General features: G+C 46.6%; 1 protein-coding gene across 3 annotated transcripts in view; it reads right to left on the bottom strand.

The window, feature by feature from the left end:
* Positions 1 to 20,549, bottom strand: part of ints13 (integrator complex subunit 13) — an 85,735-nt gene that overhangs the window by 15,239 nt on the left and 49,947 nt on the right. For all 3 annotated transcript variants that reach the window (XM_070897663.1, XM_070897665.1, XM_070897664.1), the window contains 2 exons: positions 6,981 to 7,159; positions 5,086 to 5,256 (listed from right to left, as the gene is read on the bottom strand). In XM_070897663.1, the coding sequence (XP_070753764.1) occupies positions 5,086 to 5,256; positions 6,981 to 7,159 (350 nt within the window). The remainder of the gene's footprint in view (positions 1 to 5,085; positions 5,257 to 6,980; positions 7,160 to 20,549) is intronic.

Here is a 20,549-nt window from a genome sequence, read left to right as displayed (position 1 = left end):
GTGATAAGAATGGGAGGGAGACTTTCATTGTGCAGGGAAACCAGCTAATAGACCCCTGATTACGGAGCTCACGGACTATCAAAGCCATTGTGTGCACCATAAATTTATTAACTTAAAGGCAATATCTATATGCACACGAAACACAATGTAATCCATATATAACTGGTGGCAGAATTGTATTTGATTGAGAAGGCGGTGGTAGACAACCATACCTCGCCCGTGCATATGCTCGAGAAATAAAAACCTGATGTTGAATTAAGACCTACCCGACTGTGTCATGTATCTTACATTATTATATATAACTGTATCCTAACATGCTATACATGACTGTAATAAGATATGACCTGTAACCACCAGCATACCTTACCACCAGGGGTGCACTTGCAAGAGACAGGTATATAAGGACAGGTCTCAGGCAAGTGCAGCATTCCAGAGCTGTGAAATAAAGGTGCAGGTCCAGAGTGACCTTGACTTCACTACATGCCTCGTGTGAATCTGTACTGAGGGGACAGGACTTTACAGACTGGACTCGAGCGAAGAACCAGAGGTGGTCTCGGTTGAAAAGCAACTGAGACAGCGCGGACGCATTTCACCCGGACGAGGTCTGGTCTTTGAGGTGTTACCTCAACATTGATGTTGGTACATTTTGTGCTCATACCTAAATAAACTCTTGGCAAAAAGTGTACGATGTTTAAGAGATACCAAAGTCCCCCGTAAGCTGTGCCGCCTGCCTCCCCTAATGCACGGCCCACTCAAATGTTTGCGTATGTGCGGCATCTATAGTGGGAAAGCCGATAAGCGGCTGGCGTGGGTCCTTGCAGAAAACTACATGACCGCGCAGCGTCGTGGGAACATTGCCCGCTACATCATTTTTAGCTTGTGAAAACAAACTGTACCCTTCATAATGCAGAACTGGCACGATTTTATTTTAAAGAAGAACCTTAATAGTCGAGATTAATAACCCCGAGGCCCAACAGAATCTACCCTATGACATAGTGACTGGCAAGAGAGGGAAAACCAAACCGCTCAAAGCATGAAGTCGCAGAATAGTGCAAGGAAATGCTCTCGGTTTGGTCAACATTTGGCAACTTTAGCCTCCAACAGTGTGAAGATGCTGTAACAGTGTGAACAGTGTGTCATAAAACTATCATAGGCGGTCCCTTGTATCGAGGATGACTTGCTTTCGCACCAAAAGGGATGAGTTCACAGATGTTTCAATGAAGGACCCGATATTGCAGTCCTGAACTCCAATTGAAGGGTGGAAGATGCCTGTGCATGGATTTTTTTTAACATGTGGTGACCGTTGCACATCAGTCACCACACAGGCTTGACAGAGCTAGGCCTTTATCCAGTGGTAAGGGTTAACCAAGACGACTGGAGACCTGCTCTGCTGCACAGACCTAGTGCACACACATCGCAGTGTGGGCTGGGTCCTCGGCTCTTCTGGCCCCCTTACACGCATTTGCCGCACCTCCGCCACGATCTCTCACCGCATCTCCGCACCAAACATTTGCCGAACCTCCGCCATGATCAGTCGCCGAATCTCAGCCACGATTTCCCATCGTTCCTCTGCCTCAATCACTCGCCGCACCTTCGCCACGATCTCTTGCTGCTCATCTGCCCCGACCTTCCTGCTCCTTTGCTGTACCTGTGCCCTGCCGATGTTCCTGCCCACGCTCCAAACAGCGACCTGGGTTTTGATGATGCCCACTTCAAAATCGTCGGAAACTTGGAAAGGCATGCGCTGGAAGTTGTAGTGGTATACTCTTTTATAGGAGGTTTAGAGGGGGTATGAGAGGAATTTTTTTTCACTGCCTGAAAGAGTGGTAGAGGCACAAACCTTCAACACATTTAAAAAGTACTTGGATACGCACTTGAAGTGGCATAACCTACAAGGCTATTGTCCAAGAGCTGGAAAGTGGGAGTCGGCTGGATAGATCTTTGTCGGGCGGCACGGACACAATGTGCCGAATGAATGAATGACTTAAGATTTATACAGCGCCCTTCACGACCTTCATAAAACTATAGCTGAAGGAAGACAACAGTTTAATCTTTGTTCTGAAGGTATGGGTGTTGTATTTACTGAAAAGACAGGCTGAAATTGTGAATGTTGGACAACAACCAGAAAGAGAAAGATGACATTGTTACCCTTGAAAGATGTAAACAAGGCGAAGATTAATCCCATCACCTAATATGATGTGATTGGGATTACGGAGACGTGGCTCCAGGATGAGCAGGGCTGGGAACTCAACATCCAGGGGTATTCAACATTCAGGAAGGATAGAATAAAAGGAAAAGGAGGTGGGGTAGCATTGCTGGTTAAGGAGGAGATTAAGGCAATAGTTAGGAAGGACATTAGCTTGGATGATGTGGAATCTATATGGGGAGAGCTGCAGAACACCAAAGGGCAAAAAACATTAGTGGGAGTTGTGTACAGACCTCCAAACAGTAGTAGTGATGTTGGGGAGGGCATCAAACAGGAAATTAGGGGTGCGTGCAATAAAGGTGCAGCAGTTATAATGGGTGACTTTAATATGCACATAGATTGGGCTAACCAAACTGGAAGCAATACGGTGGAGGAGGATTTTCTGGAGTGCATAAGGGATGGTTTTTTAGACCAATATGTCGAGGAACCAACTAGGGGGGAGGCCATCTTAGACTGGGTGTTATGTAATGAGAGAGGATTAATTAGCAATCTCGTTGTGCGAGGCCCCTTGGGGAAGAGTGACCATAATATGGTGGAATTCTGCATTGGGATGGAGAATGAAACAGTTAATGCAGAGACCATGGTCCAGAACTTAAAGAAGGCTAACTTTGAAGGTATGAGGCGTGAATTGGCTGGGATGGATTGGCGAATGATACTTAAGGGGTTGACTGTGGATGGGCAATGGCAGACATTTAGAGACCGCATGGATGAACTACAACAATTGTACATTCCTGTCTGGCATAGAAATAAAAAAGGGAAGGTGGCTCAACCGTGGCTATCAAGGGAAATCAGGGATAGTATTAAAGCCAAGGAAGTGGCATACAAATTGGCCAGAAATAGCAGCGAACCTGGGGACTGGGAGAAATTTAGAACTCAGCAGAGGAGGACAAAGGGTTTGATTAGGGCAGGGAAAATGGAGTATGAGAAGAAGCTTGCAGGGAACATTAAGACGGATTGCAAAAGTTTCTATAGATATGTAAAGAGAAAAAGGTTAGTAAAGACAAACGTAGGTCCCCTGCAGTCAGAATCAGGGGAAGTCATAACGGGGAACAAAGAAATGGCGGACCAATTGAACAAGTACTTTGGTTCGGTATTCACAAAGGAGGACATGAACAACCTTCCGGTTATAAAAGGGGTCTAGTAAGGAGGAGGAACTGAGGGAAATCCTTATTAGCCGGGAAATTGTGTTGGGGAAATTGATGGGATTGAAGGCCGATAAATCCCCAGGGCCTGATGGACTGCATCCCAGAGTACTTAAGGAGGTGGCCTTGGAAATAGTGGATGCGTTGACAGTCATTTTCCAACATTCCATTGACTCTGGATCAGTTCCTATGGAGTGGAGGGTAGCCAATGTAACCCCACTTTTTAAAAAAGGAGGGAGAGAGAAAACAGGGAATTATAGACCGGTCAGCCTGACATCGGTAGTGGGTAAAATGATGGAATCAATTATTAAGGATGTCATAGCAGTGCATTTGGAAAGAGGTGACATGATAGGTCCAAGTCAGCATGGATTTGTGAAAGGGAAATCATGCTTGACAAATCTTCTGGAATTTTTTGAGGATGTTTCCAGTAGAGTGGATAAGGGAGAACCAGTTGATGTGGTATATTTGGACTTTCAGAAGGCGTTCGACAAGGTCCCACACAAGAGATTGATGTGCAAAGTTAAAGCACATGGGATTGGGGGTAGTGTACTGACATGGATTGAGAACTGGTTGTCAGACAGGAAGCAAAGAGTAGGAGTAAATGGGTACTTTTCAGAATGGCAGGCAGTGACTAGTGGGGTACCGCAAGGTTCTGTGCTGGGGCCCCAGCTGTTTACACTGTACATTAATGATTTAGATGAGGGGATTAAATGTAGTATCTCCAAATTTGCAGATGACACGAAGTTGGGTGGCAGTGTGAGCTGCGAGGAGGATGCTGTGAGGCTGCAGAGCGACTTGGATAGGTTAGGTGAGTGGGCAAATGCATGGCAGATGAAGTATAATGTGGATAAATGTGAGGTTATCCACTTTGGTGGTAAAAACAGAGAGACAGACTATTATCTGAATGGTGACAGATTAGGAAAAGGGGAGGTGCAAAGAGACCTGGGTGTCATGGTACATCAGTCATTGAAGGTTGGCATGCAGGTGCAGCAGGCGGTTAAGAAAGCAAATGGCATGTTGGCCTTCATAGCAAGGGGATTTGAGTACAGGGGCAGGGAGGTGTTGCTACAGTTGTACAGGGCATTGGTGAGGCCACACCTGGAGTATTGTGTACAGTTTTGGTCTCCTAACCTGAGGAAGGACATTCTTGCTATTGAGGGAGTGCAGCGAAGGTTCACCAGACTGATTCCCGGGATGGCGGGACTGACCTATCAAGAAAGACTGGATCAACTGGGCTTGTATTCACTGGAGTTCAGAAGAATGAGGGGACCTCATAGAAACATTTAAAATTCTGACGGGGTTAGACAGGTTAGATGCAGGAAGAATGTTCCCAATGTTGGGGAAGTCCAGAACCAGAGGTCACAGTCTAAGGATAAGGGGTAAGCCATTTAGGACCAAGATGTGGAGGAACTTCTTCACCCAGAGAGTGGTGAACCTGTGGAATTCTCTACCACAGAAAGTTGTTGAGGCCAACTCACTAAATATATTCAAAAAGGAGTTAGATAAGGTCCTTACTACTAGGGGGATCAAGGGGTATGGCGAGAAAGCAGGAATGGGGTACTGAAGTTGAATGTTCAGCCATGAACTCATTGAATGGCGGTGCAGGCTAGAAGGGCCGAATGGCCTACTCCTGCACCTATTTTCTATGTTTCTATGTTTCTATGAACTCCCCTGTGCACGCTCAACGTGTGAAAGTGACACTGCCGTGTGAATCAATGGCAACAGAAATTTCCTTACAGCCTGCATGTTGAAGATCGTGGTTTGAGATATAATCATTGGCCAATAGCGTGTATGTCTCTCGAGCTGGGACTTGGCCCTCTCCAATGGCACTTCCGTACTCCCATCCATCATGTAGCGCGTTTCCAGTACAGGAGCTAGTCTGTTTTCCCTCATGAACTCACCAAAGTCCTAAAAAAAAAAGAATAGTGCTGTGAGCCAAAAACACTGGATGTGCTGCAGGTCTTAACTGTTTATTGGAGGTGCATGTTCTTGAATTGATCAAGCCTTTTTTTTTTTAAGATGAGTAATTATTTTTATATCCCCCGCTTTGTCTGTAATAAAGGAGGATAGACGGATGATAACAAATTTTACTGAGACCGACAATTGCTTCTACTTAAGTCATTCAAAACAGTAATATTAGAAGACCAGTGAGAGCAATGTACAACTAATAACATTTAAAAGCTAACTCGCAATGTGTAATAGTAATAATAAATTGATCTGTCTGGATTCTCCTTGTACCATCTGTACTGTACATTATTTATTTCTTAGACAAGGAGTACCTGGCACAGAATCAAATATAAGAATGAGTGAGGGGAGCTAACCTGTTGGCTCAGTTGGCAACAGTGAGGTGCAACAACAGAGCCATACAGGTCAGGAGATGCAGGTCTGATTCTTGGTCTGTGCAGAGTTGGCTGGGAGAGCAGGGGGGGCTCGACAATTGGCCACAACGCTACCGAGCAGGACAGGGAGGGGAGGGGAGAGAGAGAAAATCCAGTCAGGGTATCTATTCCTGAGCACTACCTGGGAAGTCCAATGTCTAGGGGTCAGGTAAAGAGAGGAATGAGTGGGAACAGAATCAAATGGTCAACCAATGCTCAACGTCTGAGCACACACACGCGTGCGCGCGACACCAGAAAGTACCTGTGGAGCCATATCCCAGCCAGTGTCTATACCTCAGCACAGGAGGAGCAAACCGGTGGCTACTTCCCCGCTCAAAAATGAACAAAGGTGCTTTAGTATACTTGAGACAGCATATCCTGTAATGTCAATCAAGGCCAATGTGATCTCCTGGACTAGCTTTAATCGTCTAAGGGGATCAGAGAGGAATTTTCTAATTTCCCCACCCCCTTGCCTGTGTTTTTTGATTACGTTTGGTAGATGGGTAGTGTGTGTACTGTGATACATAAATTATCAGTTTCTTAAACGATAAGGAGATAAAGGGCAGGGAAGTGGACCCGAGTCCATCATCAGGTCAGCCATGATCATATTGAATGGTGGAGCAGGCTCGAGAGGCCGTATGGCCTACTCCTGCTCCTATTTCTTATGTTCTTCCAAGGCATCACAACTGCGTGGGACAGGCTGGATGAGGTCTTTTCCTGTCCATCATTTTTGTATGATTGTATGGATCTAGGTAAAACTGTCAAGTAAAACTTTCTAGTTTAAAAAGGAACCGCAAGTAAATCTCAAGTTATCAGTGTGCAGACACAAGTCAAAAATGAAAAACCAAATGAAGTAATGGCAAATATTATGCAGCATCCACATTCCTATTAGCTAATGCAACTAACATATATTAAGGATGACTGCATTTGAAGACAAGTACTCCACTGTCAGTGAATACATTACAGGATTCGATTTTCTGCCACAGAGCATCAATCAATGCTGACGTAGAATTTGTTTACAAGAAATAAGTAGTCAGCTTCAAAGTAAAAAAAAATTTAAGTCTTCTTGAAAGTCGTACTAAAGGCTATTCCTGTGAAAGAATGCATATATAAGCCTGTCTGGGGGTTGATTTTCTCATTGTACACTGCTGATTTAGCTTTTAAGCAGGCAGTCCGCACTGTCACTACCATTTGACATCAGGTCATGAAAACAAATCAATGATTAAAAACATACATTTTTGCAAAGTGACTAACCGTAATCCTGTAATCAGTAACCCTTCCTCCACACCCTTCACTAATCGATGGGGGGTCCTCCAGAATGGAGCGAACACTGCTTAATACATGCAGGAAAATCTCACCACCGTGGCTGCAAAGCATGTGACTAATCACTTTGGAACCTGACTTACGAGGCTGTTCCAACAAAACTGATCGACCTGATGTATACAAAAGGACAGAAACATCAGTTGTTTTGTAAATAGAACATTAGTTTCCTACATTGCTACATTACAACAGTGACGACACTTCAAAAGTACTTGTTTGGCTGTTACGCGCTTTAGGATGTCCAGAGGTTGCGGAAGGCGCTATAGAAATGCAAACTTTTCTTTTTAGAAGTGGTGCCAGTAGACATAGCTGAAGTTGGAAGGCTGTACACTGAACAGATTGCATATGCAGTTGTTGTTGCGATAAAAATGTTTCATACATCGCCAGATGTGCAATACAGGAGGAGAACCTGGCTGTAGTCGGACAACTTGCGTCAATTTGATTTATCTAGTGATTGAAGTGCATACAGAGAGGTTTGGACTTGAATCGCAGAGCTGGCCACAACTCAAACTGGGCGACCTCACAAAGTAAGTGATTGTTAACACACCAGTTCTGTTAACAGTGGAAACAGGATTAGTCGGATTTACTTATACATTTTGGAAAAACAGGATCGGCTGTATCTGTGGCTTTTGAGAGTTTTATTGCATAGTAAATGTTCTTGTCCATAAGAATATGTAATGCACTATTGTTTCCTCTGGTTTCTTCTCTCTCTCTCGATGCACCAAATAAGTCTGTAACAGATGGAGGGATGAATTTGAAAAACATGACGCCATGGTCAACCCAGAGGGAGGAATGGCGGTGTCCGCCCGAGGAATAAAAGCTGTGGGCTGGACATTCCGCAACCTTGCGCCGGGTTTTTCGGCCTTATTTCACCATTTTGAACAGAAAACAGTGTGGCGGGAAATTCCTCAAAGTCTTGTGCCGGTGGTTTTGAAACACCGCTGGGGAGTGGCCAACTTACATTTCTCCTAGCACGGCGTATGTGACCACTCCCAGAAAACTTTCTGGGCACTTAAGAAAAACCAGCGCACATTTAAAAAAATCAGCACAGAAAGATCCTGTTGTTTTTATGCGAAGTTTTGGAGGGAGTCAAGAAGACATGAAATATGCATCATGAAGCTTAATTTTTTCAAACTTAATACGGAGAAAATGGAAGTCTAATACAATTTTTTAATTTTAGATTTTTTTTCAAAGTGCCATATCACCCCCAAACATCTCATCGGGCTCGAGGATCGGAACGTTGGCTGGCAGAATCGCTCCCTCGCCCGGACACAGGGGCTTGGAAGCCGAACTGAAGGAATGAGAAGCCTTACACTATGCAGCAGCTTCAAAAGAAGCCCCGGGTAGGGGGAGGGGCGAGGGTGTTGTGTCGAGCCCGTGTTCAGGCAAGGGAGCGATTCTGCCGGTCAACCCTCGAGCCCGGTGAGGAGATGTTCGGTCAGTGGTGGGGTGGTACTTTGAATGTCCTCATTTGAATACCTAGCTTCCCGTTCTAAGCAAGCCTAGTGCGCATGCACAGACCAGGGTGTCGTCCATGTTGGACGTCAACCTTGGAGAGAGAGCAGAGAAGCTTTAAGCTTTTTGCAAAGGTACAAATTAATTATGGGGGCAATATTGACAATGCCATACCTTGTGCAAGCCTTCTGCATGAAGGTGTTGCGGAGGAGACGATTGATTCAACGTCATCGCATGAGAAACCTCAGAGCCGGTTGGGTGATGAGCAGGAGGCCTTACCTACGTCGGGTATATCGAGACAGGCGTTCATACCTGCACCCAAGTGATGCAGACTGTGTGAGAAGGCTGCGTTTCCACAAAGAAGTTGTAACTGAGATCTGTGAGTTAGTAAAAGCAGACCTGCACCCTAGAAGTGTCAGGAGGACTGCTTTGTCAGTTGAAATGAAGGTTCCAGCTGCTCTTTCATTCTATGCATCTGGATCATTCCAGGCCACAACTGGGGATTTGCGCACCATTTCTCAACATGCAACACATATCTGCACGGCAAGTGACTGCTGCACTATATGCCCGGAGGAATGACTAGATGAAGTTCCCCATGACCGCCCAGGCAATGCGTGAAAGGGCTGTGGGCTTCTCCAGGATTGCTGACTTCCCAAAGGTAAAGGGCTGCATTGATTGTACCCACATCGCTGTGCGAGCACCTTTGGAGGATTCCAAAATGTACAGGAACAGAAAAGGTTTCCACTCCGTTAATGTTCAGCGTGTGTGTGACGACATGCATCGCATCATGTTAGTTGATGAGAGATCTTGTGTTCATCCTACGCAAGAGCGTTATACACGCCATGTTTCAGCAGCAGCCAGAGGGGCAGTGCTGGCTGCGGGAGACATAGGGTTCGGCCTCGCCACCTGGCTCATGACGCCCCTACACGCAACCCGGATACAAGCTGATTGGGAATACAACATGTCGCACAATGCGACGCGCAACATAAGAGAGAGGATCATTGATATCTTGAAACAGCGTTTCCGATGCCTGGACCATTCCGGAGGCTACTTGCTGTACTCCCCTGAGATTGTCAGTCAGTTCACTGTTGTGTGCTGTATGCTGCATAACTTAGCCATCATGAGGCAGCAGCAGCTGGTAGTAGAAAACCCACCTGAGGGGAGAGTGGCTGATGATGAGGAGGAAGATGCAGATGACAGGGAGGAGGACAAGGAAGCCATGCAACTACCTGAACCCAGAGTACGACGGCGGAGGAGGGCGGGCCGTCGTGCCCCTTTAACCATTGCTTGAGCCTTGCGCCAGCAGCTCATCCGTGAACGCTTTGCTGCCTGAAGGCTCAGTGGCAACTATTCCAAAATGAACCATATTTACTGTTTGGACCTGTTCCGTAATGTGTTGTGCTAATGGAACAAATAATGGAAATGATTCAGTTATAATTTAAAATATATTTTATTCAAAAATGTAACACTTGTTTGTACTTAAGTTAACTAAAAATATTCTTGAATCAAACTTTAAAGTTTTCAGTGAAGATCACTTACAAACTTTTAAACTTGTAAATTTACATAACTTAAAAAAACTTTTAATGAGAATAGTTACAACAGTAACAACAACAACAGCAACAAAGAAAGGCTGCACCTATCTCTTTTCCATCTTATTCTAAGACCGCCCGCTGCGCTTGGTGACTCCATTCCCGCCCGCAGGCGGTGGCGCAGCATTTCTCGGGTTGGTACCAAGCTTATTCTTTCAAACATCGCGGACAATGCGCACTTCTTGATGGGAAGCGTGGGCAGGCGGTAATGTGGAGGGCCCGGCTTAGGCCTCTTCAGAGGCCGGTCTGGGGATTGCAGTGGGAGTGCAGTTGATTCTGTCAATGGGCGCAGGTCTGGGCGTGTTCCCTTATCCCTCCCTCACGTGCCCTGACAGTGTGTTAACTACCTGCAACATTCCCTCCCTCATGTCCCCGGGCATTGTTCCCATTTCTCGTGAGAGTGTTGTTACTTCTCCCGACAGTCCTGATACCTCATCACCCACCCCACTGATGGTGTCCAGGAGCGATCGGGTAAGGTCAATGCTCTCCGCACTCATTGCCATCATCTGAACCACATCTGTTACATCCTGCACCTCAGGAGAGAGCTGTCGAGCTCTCCTTCCCCTCCTCACCCTGGGTGAGCCTCGCTGCATCCCACTGGGAACTCCAGCCTCGCTCTGTGAAAAACCATGGAACGTCCCAACACTCGACCACTCAGGAAAGGGGCTGGCTCCTCAATGAGCGACACCTGCACCTCCTCCAGAGTGAGTACAACAGTGGGGGCTTCATCCATCACCTCCCCCTCCCCCTCATCCTATACTCTTGGTCTGGAAGGTGGGATTGAAGATGTTCTCTTCTGCATCGGCTTCAGCCTCATCAGGGTTGACCTCAAGTTCTGCAAAATATAATAGAACAGACAAATGGTTAGCAGCAGAGGAGGGGGCAGGGTGGGTGGCATGAGTAGGCTCACACAGTGCAGGCAGCAGGCTGATTTGAAGGACCACAGTGAATGATAGCACATTGCATCAATCGAAGCGTAGCTGACGGAGACATCCCCATGAACCGAAGCATGACTAGCCCGCGCAGTACTTGACATTTAGCAAAGCCAGACTATGGAATTTGCAGGACCTACCCTCTCCCTCGAGTGCGGGCCCGCCTGTGCAGTGGTGATTGCTTTTCTCCAGGCAGGACCCATCAAAACAGCGACCCTGTCTTCTAAGGATGTCAGTGGGTGCAGATTTGCAGGGCCTCCTCCTGTTCGAGTTCTTTCCAGTTTGTTGTGCACCACCTTCCTCTGCAAAGATGAAAACATAACTTTTTAGAGAGGGTGTCTTTCTGCTGGGTGGAACATATACAGATGGTCACATTTACAATTCCATTGAATAAATGAAAATATTACTTACACTAACTACTTGACCAAGGTCCTGCCACTTCTTTTTGCACTGGCCTCCAGACCTCGGGGTGGTCACCATTGGACAGTAATCTCCTGCAAGTTGGTTCCAGCGTTTCTTAATTTCTTTTGGTGAAACTTTTATGTGACCTCTGCTGGTGTCCAGCTTGTGCCATCTGACCTCAGTTACAGTAACCAGTGCCTCCATTTCATCCTGTGAGACATTCTTGGTCCTTGAGCCATGTTGCATATTGTATTGCAGCTCCGGTTTTCCCACTGAGAATTAAAGTTCTCACACACAATGGCTCTTTAAAAATGGCCGAATGCAGACCGGGAGCTGTACTGGGCATGCGCGCCCATAGCAGTCACATCAAAAATGTCATTTTTTTTTTGCACATGCGCAGAAGTGGAAGGAAATCTTTTTTTTTGACGCAGACAATAGTCTTCACCGCTCCGAAGCTAAAGGACAGGCTGCGTGGTGCCAATTTCAAAAAATAGAACGTGGAAACTGGCAAGTTTTTTTTTTGGAGTAGTTGGGGCCAAAAGAAACGGGCGTAACTCTTGCAATATGCCAAAAAACAGCATTGGGGAAAATTGAGCCCTTAGTCCCCGTGTTCTAAGTTCCCCAGCCAGGGGAAACATTTTCTCAGCATTAACCCTGTCAAGCCCCTTAAGAATTTTATATGTTTCAATTCGATCTCCTCTCATTCTTCTAGGGAATATAGGCCTAATCTACTCAATCTCTTCTCGTAGGGCAATCCCCTTATCCCAGGAACCAGTCTAGTAAGCCTTTGATGCACTCCCAAAGCAAGTATGTCTTTCCTTAGGTAACGAGACAAGAACTGTACACAGTACTCCAGGTGTAGCCTCACCAACACCCTGTATAATTGTAGTAAGACTTCTTTATTCTCATATTCTAATCCCTTTGTAACAAAAGCGAACATACCATTAGGTTTCCTGATTGCTTGCTGTACCTGCATGTTAACTTTCTGTGATTCATGTACAAGGGCACCCAGGTCCCTCTGAATGCAAATATTTCCCAGTCTCTCACCATTCAAACAATATTCTGCTTTTTTGTTTTTCCTACAAAAGTGGATAACTTCACACTTCCTCGCATTGTATTCCATTTGCCATGTTCTTGCCCACTCACTCAGTCAATCTCTCTGCAGCCTCCTCCCACCTAACTTTATATAATTAGAAAACTTAAGATACATTACACTCAGCCCCTTCATCGAAGTAATTAATTATAGATTGTAAATAGCTGAGAACCCCAGCACTGATCCTTGTGGTACCCCGCTAGTTACAGCCTGCCAGCCCGAAAATATTCTGTTTATTCCTACTCTCCATTCTCTGACCATTAACTAATCCTCAATCCATGCCAATATATTATCGCCAATCCCATGAGTCCTAATTTTGTGTAATAACCTCGTGGGGCATCTTATCGAATGCTTTTTGAAGATCCATACACTACATCCATTAGTTTCCCCATATCCGTCCTACTAGTTACATCTTTGAAAAATTAAAATTTGTCAAACACTATTTCCCCTTCATAAAACCAGGTGAAATCATATTACGATTTTCTAAGTGTCCTGTTACTACATCCCTAATAATAGATTCTAGCATTTTGCCTACGACTGATGTCAGGTTAACTGGCCTATAATTCCCCGTTTTTTTCTCTTCCTCCTTTCTTCAACAGTGAGGTTATGTTTGCTACCCTCCAATCCTTGGGGACTGCTCTAGTTTCTGGGGAATTCTGGAAGATTAATACCATGCATCCACTATCTCTGCAGCTACCTCCTTTAAAGCCCTAGAATGCAGGTTATCAGGTACAGGGGATTTGTCACCACCTGGTCACTTTAATTTCTCCAGTACTATGGGCTAGAACCCCCACTTTTTTTTCCTGCTTAATGCCCATTTAACCGCTGAAATGACGTATAACGCCAATATATCGCCCATTTTGGCCCAAAATGGAAACTGCCAGGCATTTTTCGGAAACTTATCGCCGAGCGTTAATTTCCCCATGTGCTTAACGCGGGAAAATATATTACCGCCCAGCCACTTTTTTTGGGCGGAATCAGCAGATGCAACGCTCATGATATTACTCAGCGTTATTTTCCACAGATTTAACGGCGAGATTAAATATTAATGCCCGCTCACTTTTTTTGTCGTAAAGAGCATATTTACCGAAACTAGCGGCAATGAAATCGCCCTGCATCAATTTCACCACCTCGCACACATATCGCCCACAATATCGCTCGCCCAAAAAACCGCCCACAAAAAGTGGAACTAACCAGAACGAATCACAGCGTTATGGACGCCATGTTCTAGATCACATGTCGCGTCCTTTAAAAGGCTGCTTTGCTTGAACCTCGGCGGAGTTCGGATGTACTCTGCAGGGAGTTGATGTGAACATCTAAAAACATCTTGACCGCACTGTGACCAATTGGAATTGAAGAAGTGATTTCGTCGGGACATTCCTCGTTTGTGACCAATCGGTGGAAAACAGAGAGCTACTGCAATGGGGCCTGTCCTTTCTCACCCTCTCTTGCTGACCAATTACATGCAGCAGATTCAACATCGTCGAAGGAACGCTCCACTGCATTATGTGCCCAATGTAAGACGTGACAGACGAGGAGGACAAGATGTTACACCCCCCACAAGTACATGGAGAAGCATTCTTACCTCCACTTGCCCGACACCACCTGCCTTCGGAGACTGCGCTTCCACAAAGAGGTTATCACTGAGGTATGCCAGCTGATAAGGGCAGATCTGCAGCCTGCCAGCACCATCAGAACTGCACTGTCCGTCGAGATCAAAGTCACTGCGGCACTGTCATTCTACGCCTCAGGTTGTTTTCAGGCCACAGCTGGAGATATTTGCGGACTTTCTCAGCATGCCACACATCGCTGCATTAGACAGGTCACTGAAGCCCTGTACACACGCAGGAGGGGACTTGATCAGCTTCCCTATGACCAGGGAGGCACAGAGTGAATTGCAAACTTCCCCAAGGTGCAGGGAGCAATAGACTGTACACACAATGCGATGCAGGCACTTTTTCGGGATGCTGAGGTTTTCAGGAACCGCAGGGGACTCCACTCCCTGAATGTCCAACTGGTTGTCGAGCACCAGCAAATTATACTGGCAGTGAATGCTCAATTTCCGAGCAGCATCCATGATGCTCACATCCTGCGAGAGAGCACTGTATTGGACTTGTTTAACAATGAGCCACAAGGTCAATGCTGGAGGCTTGGTGACTAAGGATATGGCCTTGCCACCTGGCTGATGACCCCTCTGTGTGACACCCATAACGGAAGCTGAGAGGCGATATAATGAGAGCCACAGAGCAACTCGCAACATCGTAGAGAAAACCATTGGAGTGCTGAAGCAGCGCTTTAGATGTCTGGACCACTCAGGAAACGAGCTCCAATACCACCTTGAGCAGGTAGCTCAATTCGTGGTGGTGTGCTCCATGCTGCACAACTTGGCTATCAGGAGGGGACAAGAATTGCCTGATGAATCTGACAGTCCACCTCACCAGAGAGAGGAAGAGGAGGATGAGAAAGCGGATGCTGACATCGGCCCAGACATTCATGCTGACGGTGAAGCCGTTCCCACGTCCCCCTGTAGATCGCATGAAAGGGCACATGGTGGCATCATAGCTGCAAGAGCCTTACGTCAGGAGCTCATCAATGATCGCTTTGCCTGAAAGAACATGTGTGTTATTTACAAGGCTGACAAACTGCTGGGTGTGCAGGTCATACATCAATGGTGGGCATCACCTTGGTACAGTTAAAGTTTAAGTTGATTTATGAAATTGTGATGATACCCTTTGATGTAAAGGAATCATCAGCATGTAATGGTGCAGCTATCGGAGCCAATGTGCTACAAGATTTTGTTAAATAAAAAACATTTAACCAGACACTAGTCTGAAATCATCAGTATTTCTGTACAAACCAACACTCCCCACTCCCCCACCCACCCCCCTCTCTTCCCCACCTCTACCCCTACCCCTCCTGACTCCAAGCCGCCTGGCCGAGGAGGTCCTTAGGCGATGTTTCATTGGGGGAGATGGGGCGACGGCCAAAGCGCTGCTTGGACGGATATGGGAGACGACGGTCCCGAGGTGGGAACGTACTCCGAGCCAGAAGCAAGATATTGCTGCTGGCTCTCGTGTGGTTGGCAATGGGGGTACGGCACCTTGGGGTGCAGTGCGACGCTCCGGGACCACTGGGAGCCCTCTGCCACCAGTGTTCCTGGCTACTAGCTCCAGGGCCTCCTCCATCCCTTCCATGTTATATCTTATTTATTGGACAAAAACTCGGTGCCAACTATGTTCTTGGTGCTTAGTAGGCTTTTTGCTACTGATGAATCTCCATCATTCCTCCCACAACAGCCAGACAGGCACACACCACAGCCGCACATGCTTTCAGTGCCTCTGAGCTCCCTCTCTCTGTCTCCTCATCTGCGCATGTCATGATGACCCATGACCTCCTGAATCGCAGGAATCGAGCGTTGCCATGCCGTTGCTAAGGACGGCCATACTTTATGGTAGAAGGTCAAAAAATTTAATGCTACCACCCATTTGATATCGCTCACGGTAACGCCCATTTTCAAAAATGGAAACTAAATGTTTTGAGAATGGGCGAGAAATCGGTGATCTGAAAACCCTTTTTTAACGCCCACGTTGGAAATAACGCCTATTTTTGGGGATAAGCACAAAAGTTCAAGTTCTAGCCCCTTGTCTTTACTTACTCTGATTTCTTTAAGTTCCTCATTCTCTCTGGACCCTTGGTTCCTATTTAATGTCTCTGCCATTTCCTTATTTCCCATTATAATTTCTCCTGTCACTGCCTCTAATGGGCCCACGTTTAATTTCACTAATCTCTTTCTATTTACATACTTTTGGAAACATTTACAATCAGTTTTTATGTCTCTTGCTAGTTTACTTTCATATTCAGAGATCAGAGTATAAAAAGTGAGAGATAATAAAGGCAGTAAGCAGGGTCAGGAAACTTAGTAGAGACACGGAAGGAGGAACGCAGAACCTGGTCCTGTCTAACAGGAAAAAGGGAATTCTCCACAGTCACCATCGAGAGCCCAGAAGGGTGTGTCACCTACACAATGCCAGGATAAGGGATGTCTCAAAAGTAGTTGGAAAGGAACTTGGGGGGAAAAAAAAGAGAAAGCACCAGTTGTGTGATTCATGTCGGAACCAATGACATGGGAAGGAACGGGGAAGAGGCTCTGCGTAGGGAGTATCAGGAGCTTTGGGAGGCGCGAGGGGGTAAAATCTCCGGATTACTACCGGACATGCTAATTGGCATTGGGACCAACAGATCAGGGAAGTAAATGTGCAGGGTGTTTCCTTTTCACGGGACGCTGGCACCAGTACTGGGACAGGAAGGAACTGTACCATGAGGGCGAGCTGTACCTGAATCAGGCTGAAATCAAGATCCTAGTGGAAAGGATAAATAGGGCTGTAGAAAGAACTTTAAACCAGTACGGAGGAAGGCAGAAGGGATGGAGTAGAAAAACTAGTACCCTAAAGATAAGAAAAAGTCAGAGTATAAAAAGTGAGAGATAATATAGCGATCATAAAATTCCTCTCTTCAAATTCTCTCCCTTTTGTCACCATTTGCCAATGGTTCTGCCCACAGCATCAATGCTGCTCTGCAACCATCCAGTCGGAGGGGTCATTCAAGTGAGGCACGTCAAACAATGCTAGGTTTTTTTTCCCCCACAGGAAAGTTTAACCAATAGCTTCACTTGGACAACATGAAAGGCAACTTATCTAACGAGTGTCTAATCTAATGAAAAAGAATGTGAAAAATGTAACTGTCACGTAATATCATAAAACTCGTCTTACAAATGATGTTTTAACTGCCTTGCTGAACTCAGGGAAATGTCAAGATTATTGCTAAACATTCTGAGAAGTTCTGACTCTTCGAACAAACAACTCTTCCAGCTGGCTCCAATCAATGCCCGAAACTGGTAGACCAAGGTTGTCAAAGTTTAGAGATAATGGATGAGTTATAATGCCTGGGTAAGATCAAGGAGTGACCGAATGGAAACCCAATTTTATTTGGTACATGGTTTATCGCTATTTAAGGCTGGGAAAGGAAAAGGAGTTTATCAGCTAATAAGCCTGTTCATTGTCAAATAGTAAAAATCTGCTCATAAGTTCTTAAAGTATGTCTGTTTAAGGTGATTGCGTCCTAAACACAAATACATGCAGTGAGTTATCTTGATTGGTCAGGCATTGGAATATTTGGGGCAAAGGGCCTTATAGTTTGTGAAATTGTGTAAAGATTGTGCTTTTAACACCAGAGAGAGGGGAAAGTTTGGCAAAAACGAGACAAGGGCCGAGGAGGAGCAGTACAGGTTTAACAAAAGAGTCTTCAAAACTGAGAAAGTGCCAAGTCCAAGTTCAAATGTTAAAGAAGTTTAGTCAGATACAGACGAATGTTTTACATACATCAGCAGTATGTAACAGTTGTATGTGTGAGAACAAAGAGGGAAAGTTTGCGCAGGATACGCCTGTATATGTATAGGCACGTGCGAGGTTAGATCCACCAGGAAGTGAAGCAGATGGAAGGGATACCAACTCCAAGTGAGGCATGCTTATATCATGCAGAGGTACCAGTTAGTGGATCGAGAGACCTGGAGTCAGTAGGTGACCATTCATTAAAGAAGTGCAAAGTGACCAACAGGATCAGAAAATAATTTTAGGTTGCACTGCTCCAAGTACAAATTGAAGAAAGACTTACATTTATATAGTCCCATTCACGACCCCAGGACGTCCCAAATTGCTGTACAGCCAAAGAAGTACTTTTTGAAGTGTAGTCACTGTTGTAATGTAGGAAACGCTACAGCCAATTTGCACACAGCAAGCTCCCACAAACAGCAATAGAATGAACAGATAAACATTTTTTTTTTTAAAAGTGATGTTGGTTGAGGGATAAATATTGGCCCCAGGACACCGGAGAGAACTCCCCTGCTCATCTTCAAAATAGTGCCACGGGTTCTTTTATGTCCACCCGAGAGAGTAGACGGGGCCGTAGTTTAATGTCTCATTCGAAAGACTGCACCTCCAACAGTCAGCACACTCTCAGTCCTGCACTAGAGTGACAGCCCGGATTCTGTGCTCAGGTCTGTGGAGCAGGACTTGAACCCACAACCTTCTGACTCAAGAGTGCTACCCACTGAACCACGACTTGCATTATTAGTATTCAGTTACAGTCAGTGCATATGAAGGATATCAAGCCTCTATAGAAAGTGTAGGATAACGAGAAAGATATCTTACCTTAGAGCCCTCAGTAATGAGGACAGGCTTCAAGAATTTGGACCATGTTCTTTAGAGAAATGCGGCCGAAGAAGGGGCAGGCTTGAGGTTGTTAAAATGAAGGGATTGGACTTAGACTGGTTACTTTGGGGCCAAGTTTCGGCCTGAGTTGCTCCTGTTTTTTTGGAGCAACCGGTTTAGAATGGAGTATCTTAGAAATTTGAATTCTCGGCATTTAGTTTGCTCCAGTTCTAGTCAGTTAGAATAGTTTCACTTTGGAACAGAAATTTTTTTTCCAAAAGGGGGCGTGTGCAGCTACTTACGCCTGTTTTCAAAGTTTAGGCAGTGAAAACTTACTCCAAACTAACTTAGAATAGAGTAAGTGAAGATTTTTGTAGTTTGAAAAAACCTTGTCTACACTTTAGAAAATCAGGCATAGGTTACAAATTAGGCGTAGAGAATGGGGAGGGGTTTAAAGGGAAGTTTACAAACATTAAACACTTCAGTTTTACAAATAAAGAGCCATCATCAATAATAAATGATAAATACATCAATAAATCAACCAATAAATCAATCAAAAAAAATTAATAAATAAATTTTTTTTTTTTTTTTTAAATCAATAAATAAAACATTTTCTACTTACCGACTGCAGCACCGGGAGTCCTCCAACAGCATGCTGGGATGGCCCCCCCAGTGTGTCTCTATCTCTCTGTCTATCTGTGTGTATGTCTCTCTCACACTGTCTGTCAGTGTCTGTGTTTCTGACAGCTGGGGGGGTGAAGGAGAGAGGAGGGAGGGGGAGGGGGTGAAGGAGAGAGGAGAGAAGAGGGAGGGGGAGGGGGTGAAGGAGAGAGGAGAGAGGAGGGAGGGGGAGGGGGTGAAGGAGAGAGGAGAGAGGAGGGAGGGGGTGAAGGAGAGAGGAGAGAAGAGGGAGGGGGAGGGGGAGGGGGTGAAGGAGAGAGGAGAGAAGAGGGAGGGGAAGGGGGTGAAGGAGAGAGGAGAGAAGAGGGAGGGGGAGGGGGTGAAGGAGAGAGGAGAGAAGAGGGAGGGGGAGGGGGTGAAGGAGAGAGGAGAGAAGAGGGAGGGGGAGGGGGTGAAGGAGAGAGGAGAGAAGAGGGAGGGGGAGGGGGTGAAGGAGAGAGGAGAGAAGAGGGAGGGGGAGGGGGTGAAGGAGAGAGGAGAGAAGAGGGAGGGGGAGGGGGTGAAGGAGAGAGGAGAGAGGAGGGAGGGGGTGAAGGAGAGAGGAGGGAGGGGGAGGGGGTGAAGGAGAGAGGGGAGGGAGGGGAGGGGGTGAAGGAGAGAGGGGAGGGAGGGGAGGGGGTGAAGGAGAGAGGGGAGGGAGGGGAGGGGGTGAAGGAGAGAGGGGAGGGAGGGGAGGGGGTGAAGGAGAGAGGGGAGGGAGGGGAGGGGGTGAAGGAGAGAGGGGAGGGAGGGGAGGGGGTGAAGGAGAGAGGGGAGGGAGGGGAGGGGGTGAAGGAGAGAGGGGAGGGAGGGGAGGGGGTGAAGGAGAGAGGGGAGGGAGGGGAGGGGGTGAAGGAGAGAGGGGAGAGAGGGGAGGGGGTGAAGGAGAGAGGGGAGAGAGGGGAGGGGAGGGGGTGAAGGAGAGAGGGGAGGGAGGGGAGGGGGTGAAGGAGAGAGGGGAGGGAGGGGAGGGGGTGAAGGAGAGAGGGGAGGGAGGGGAGGGGGTGAAGGAGAGAGGGGAGGGAGGGGAGGGGGTGAAGGAGAGAGGGGAGGGAGGGGAGGGGGTGAAGGAGAGAGGGGAGGGAGGGGAGGGGGTGAAGGAGGGAGGGGAGGGAGGGGAGGGGGTGAAGGAGAGAGGGGAGGGAGGGGAGGGGGTGAAGGAGAGA

This window comes from Pristiophorus japonicus, chromosome 13 (assembly GCF_044704955.1).
Source record: "Pristiophorus japonicus isolate sPriJap1 chromosome 13, sPriJap1.hap1, whole genome shotgun sequence".
Lineage (NCBI taxonomy): Eukaryota > Metazoa > Chordata > Chondrichthyes > Pristiophoridae > Pristiophorus > Pristiophorus japonicus.
This window is presented reverse-complemented; position numbering and strand designations above follow the sequence as displayed.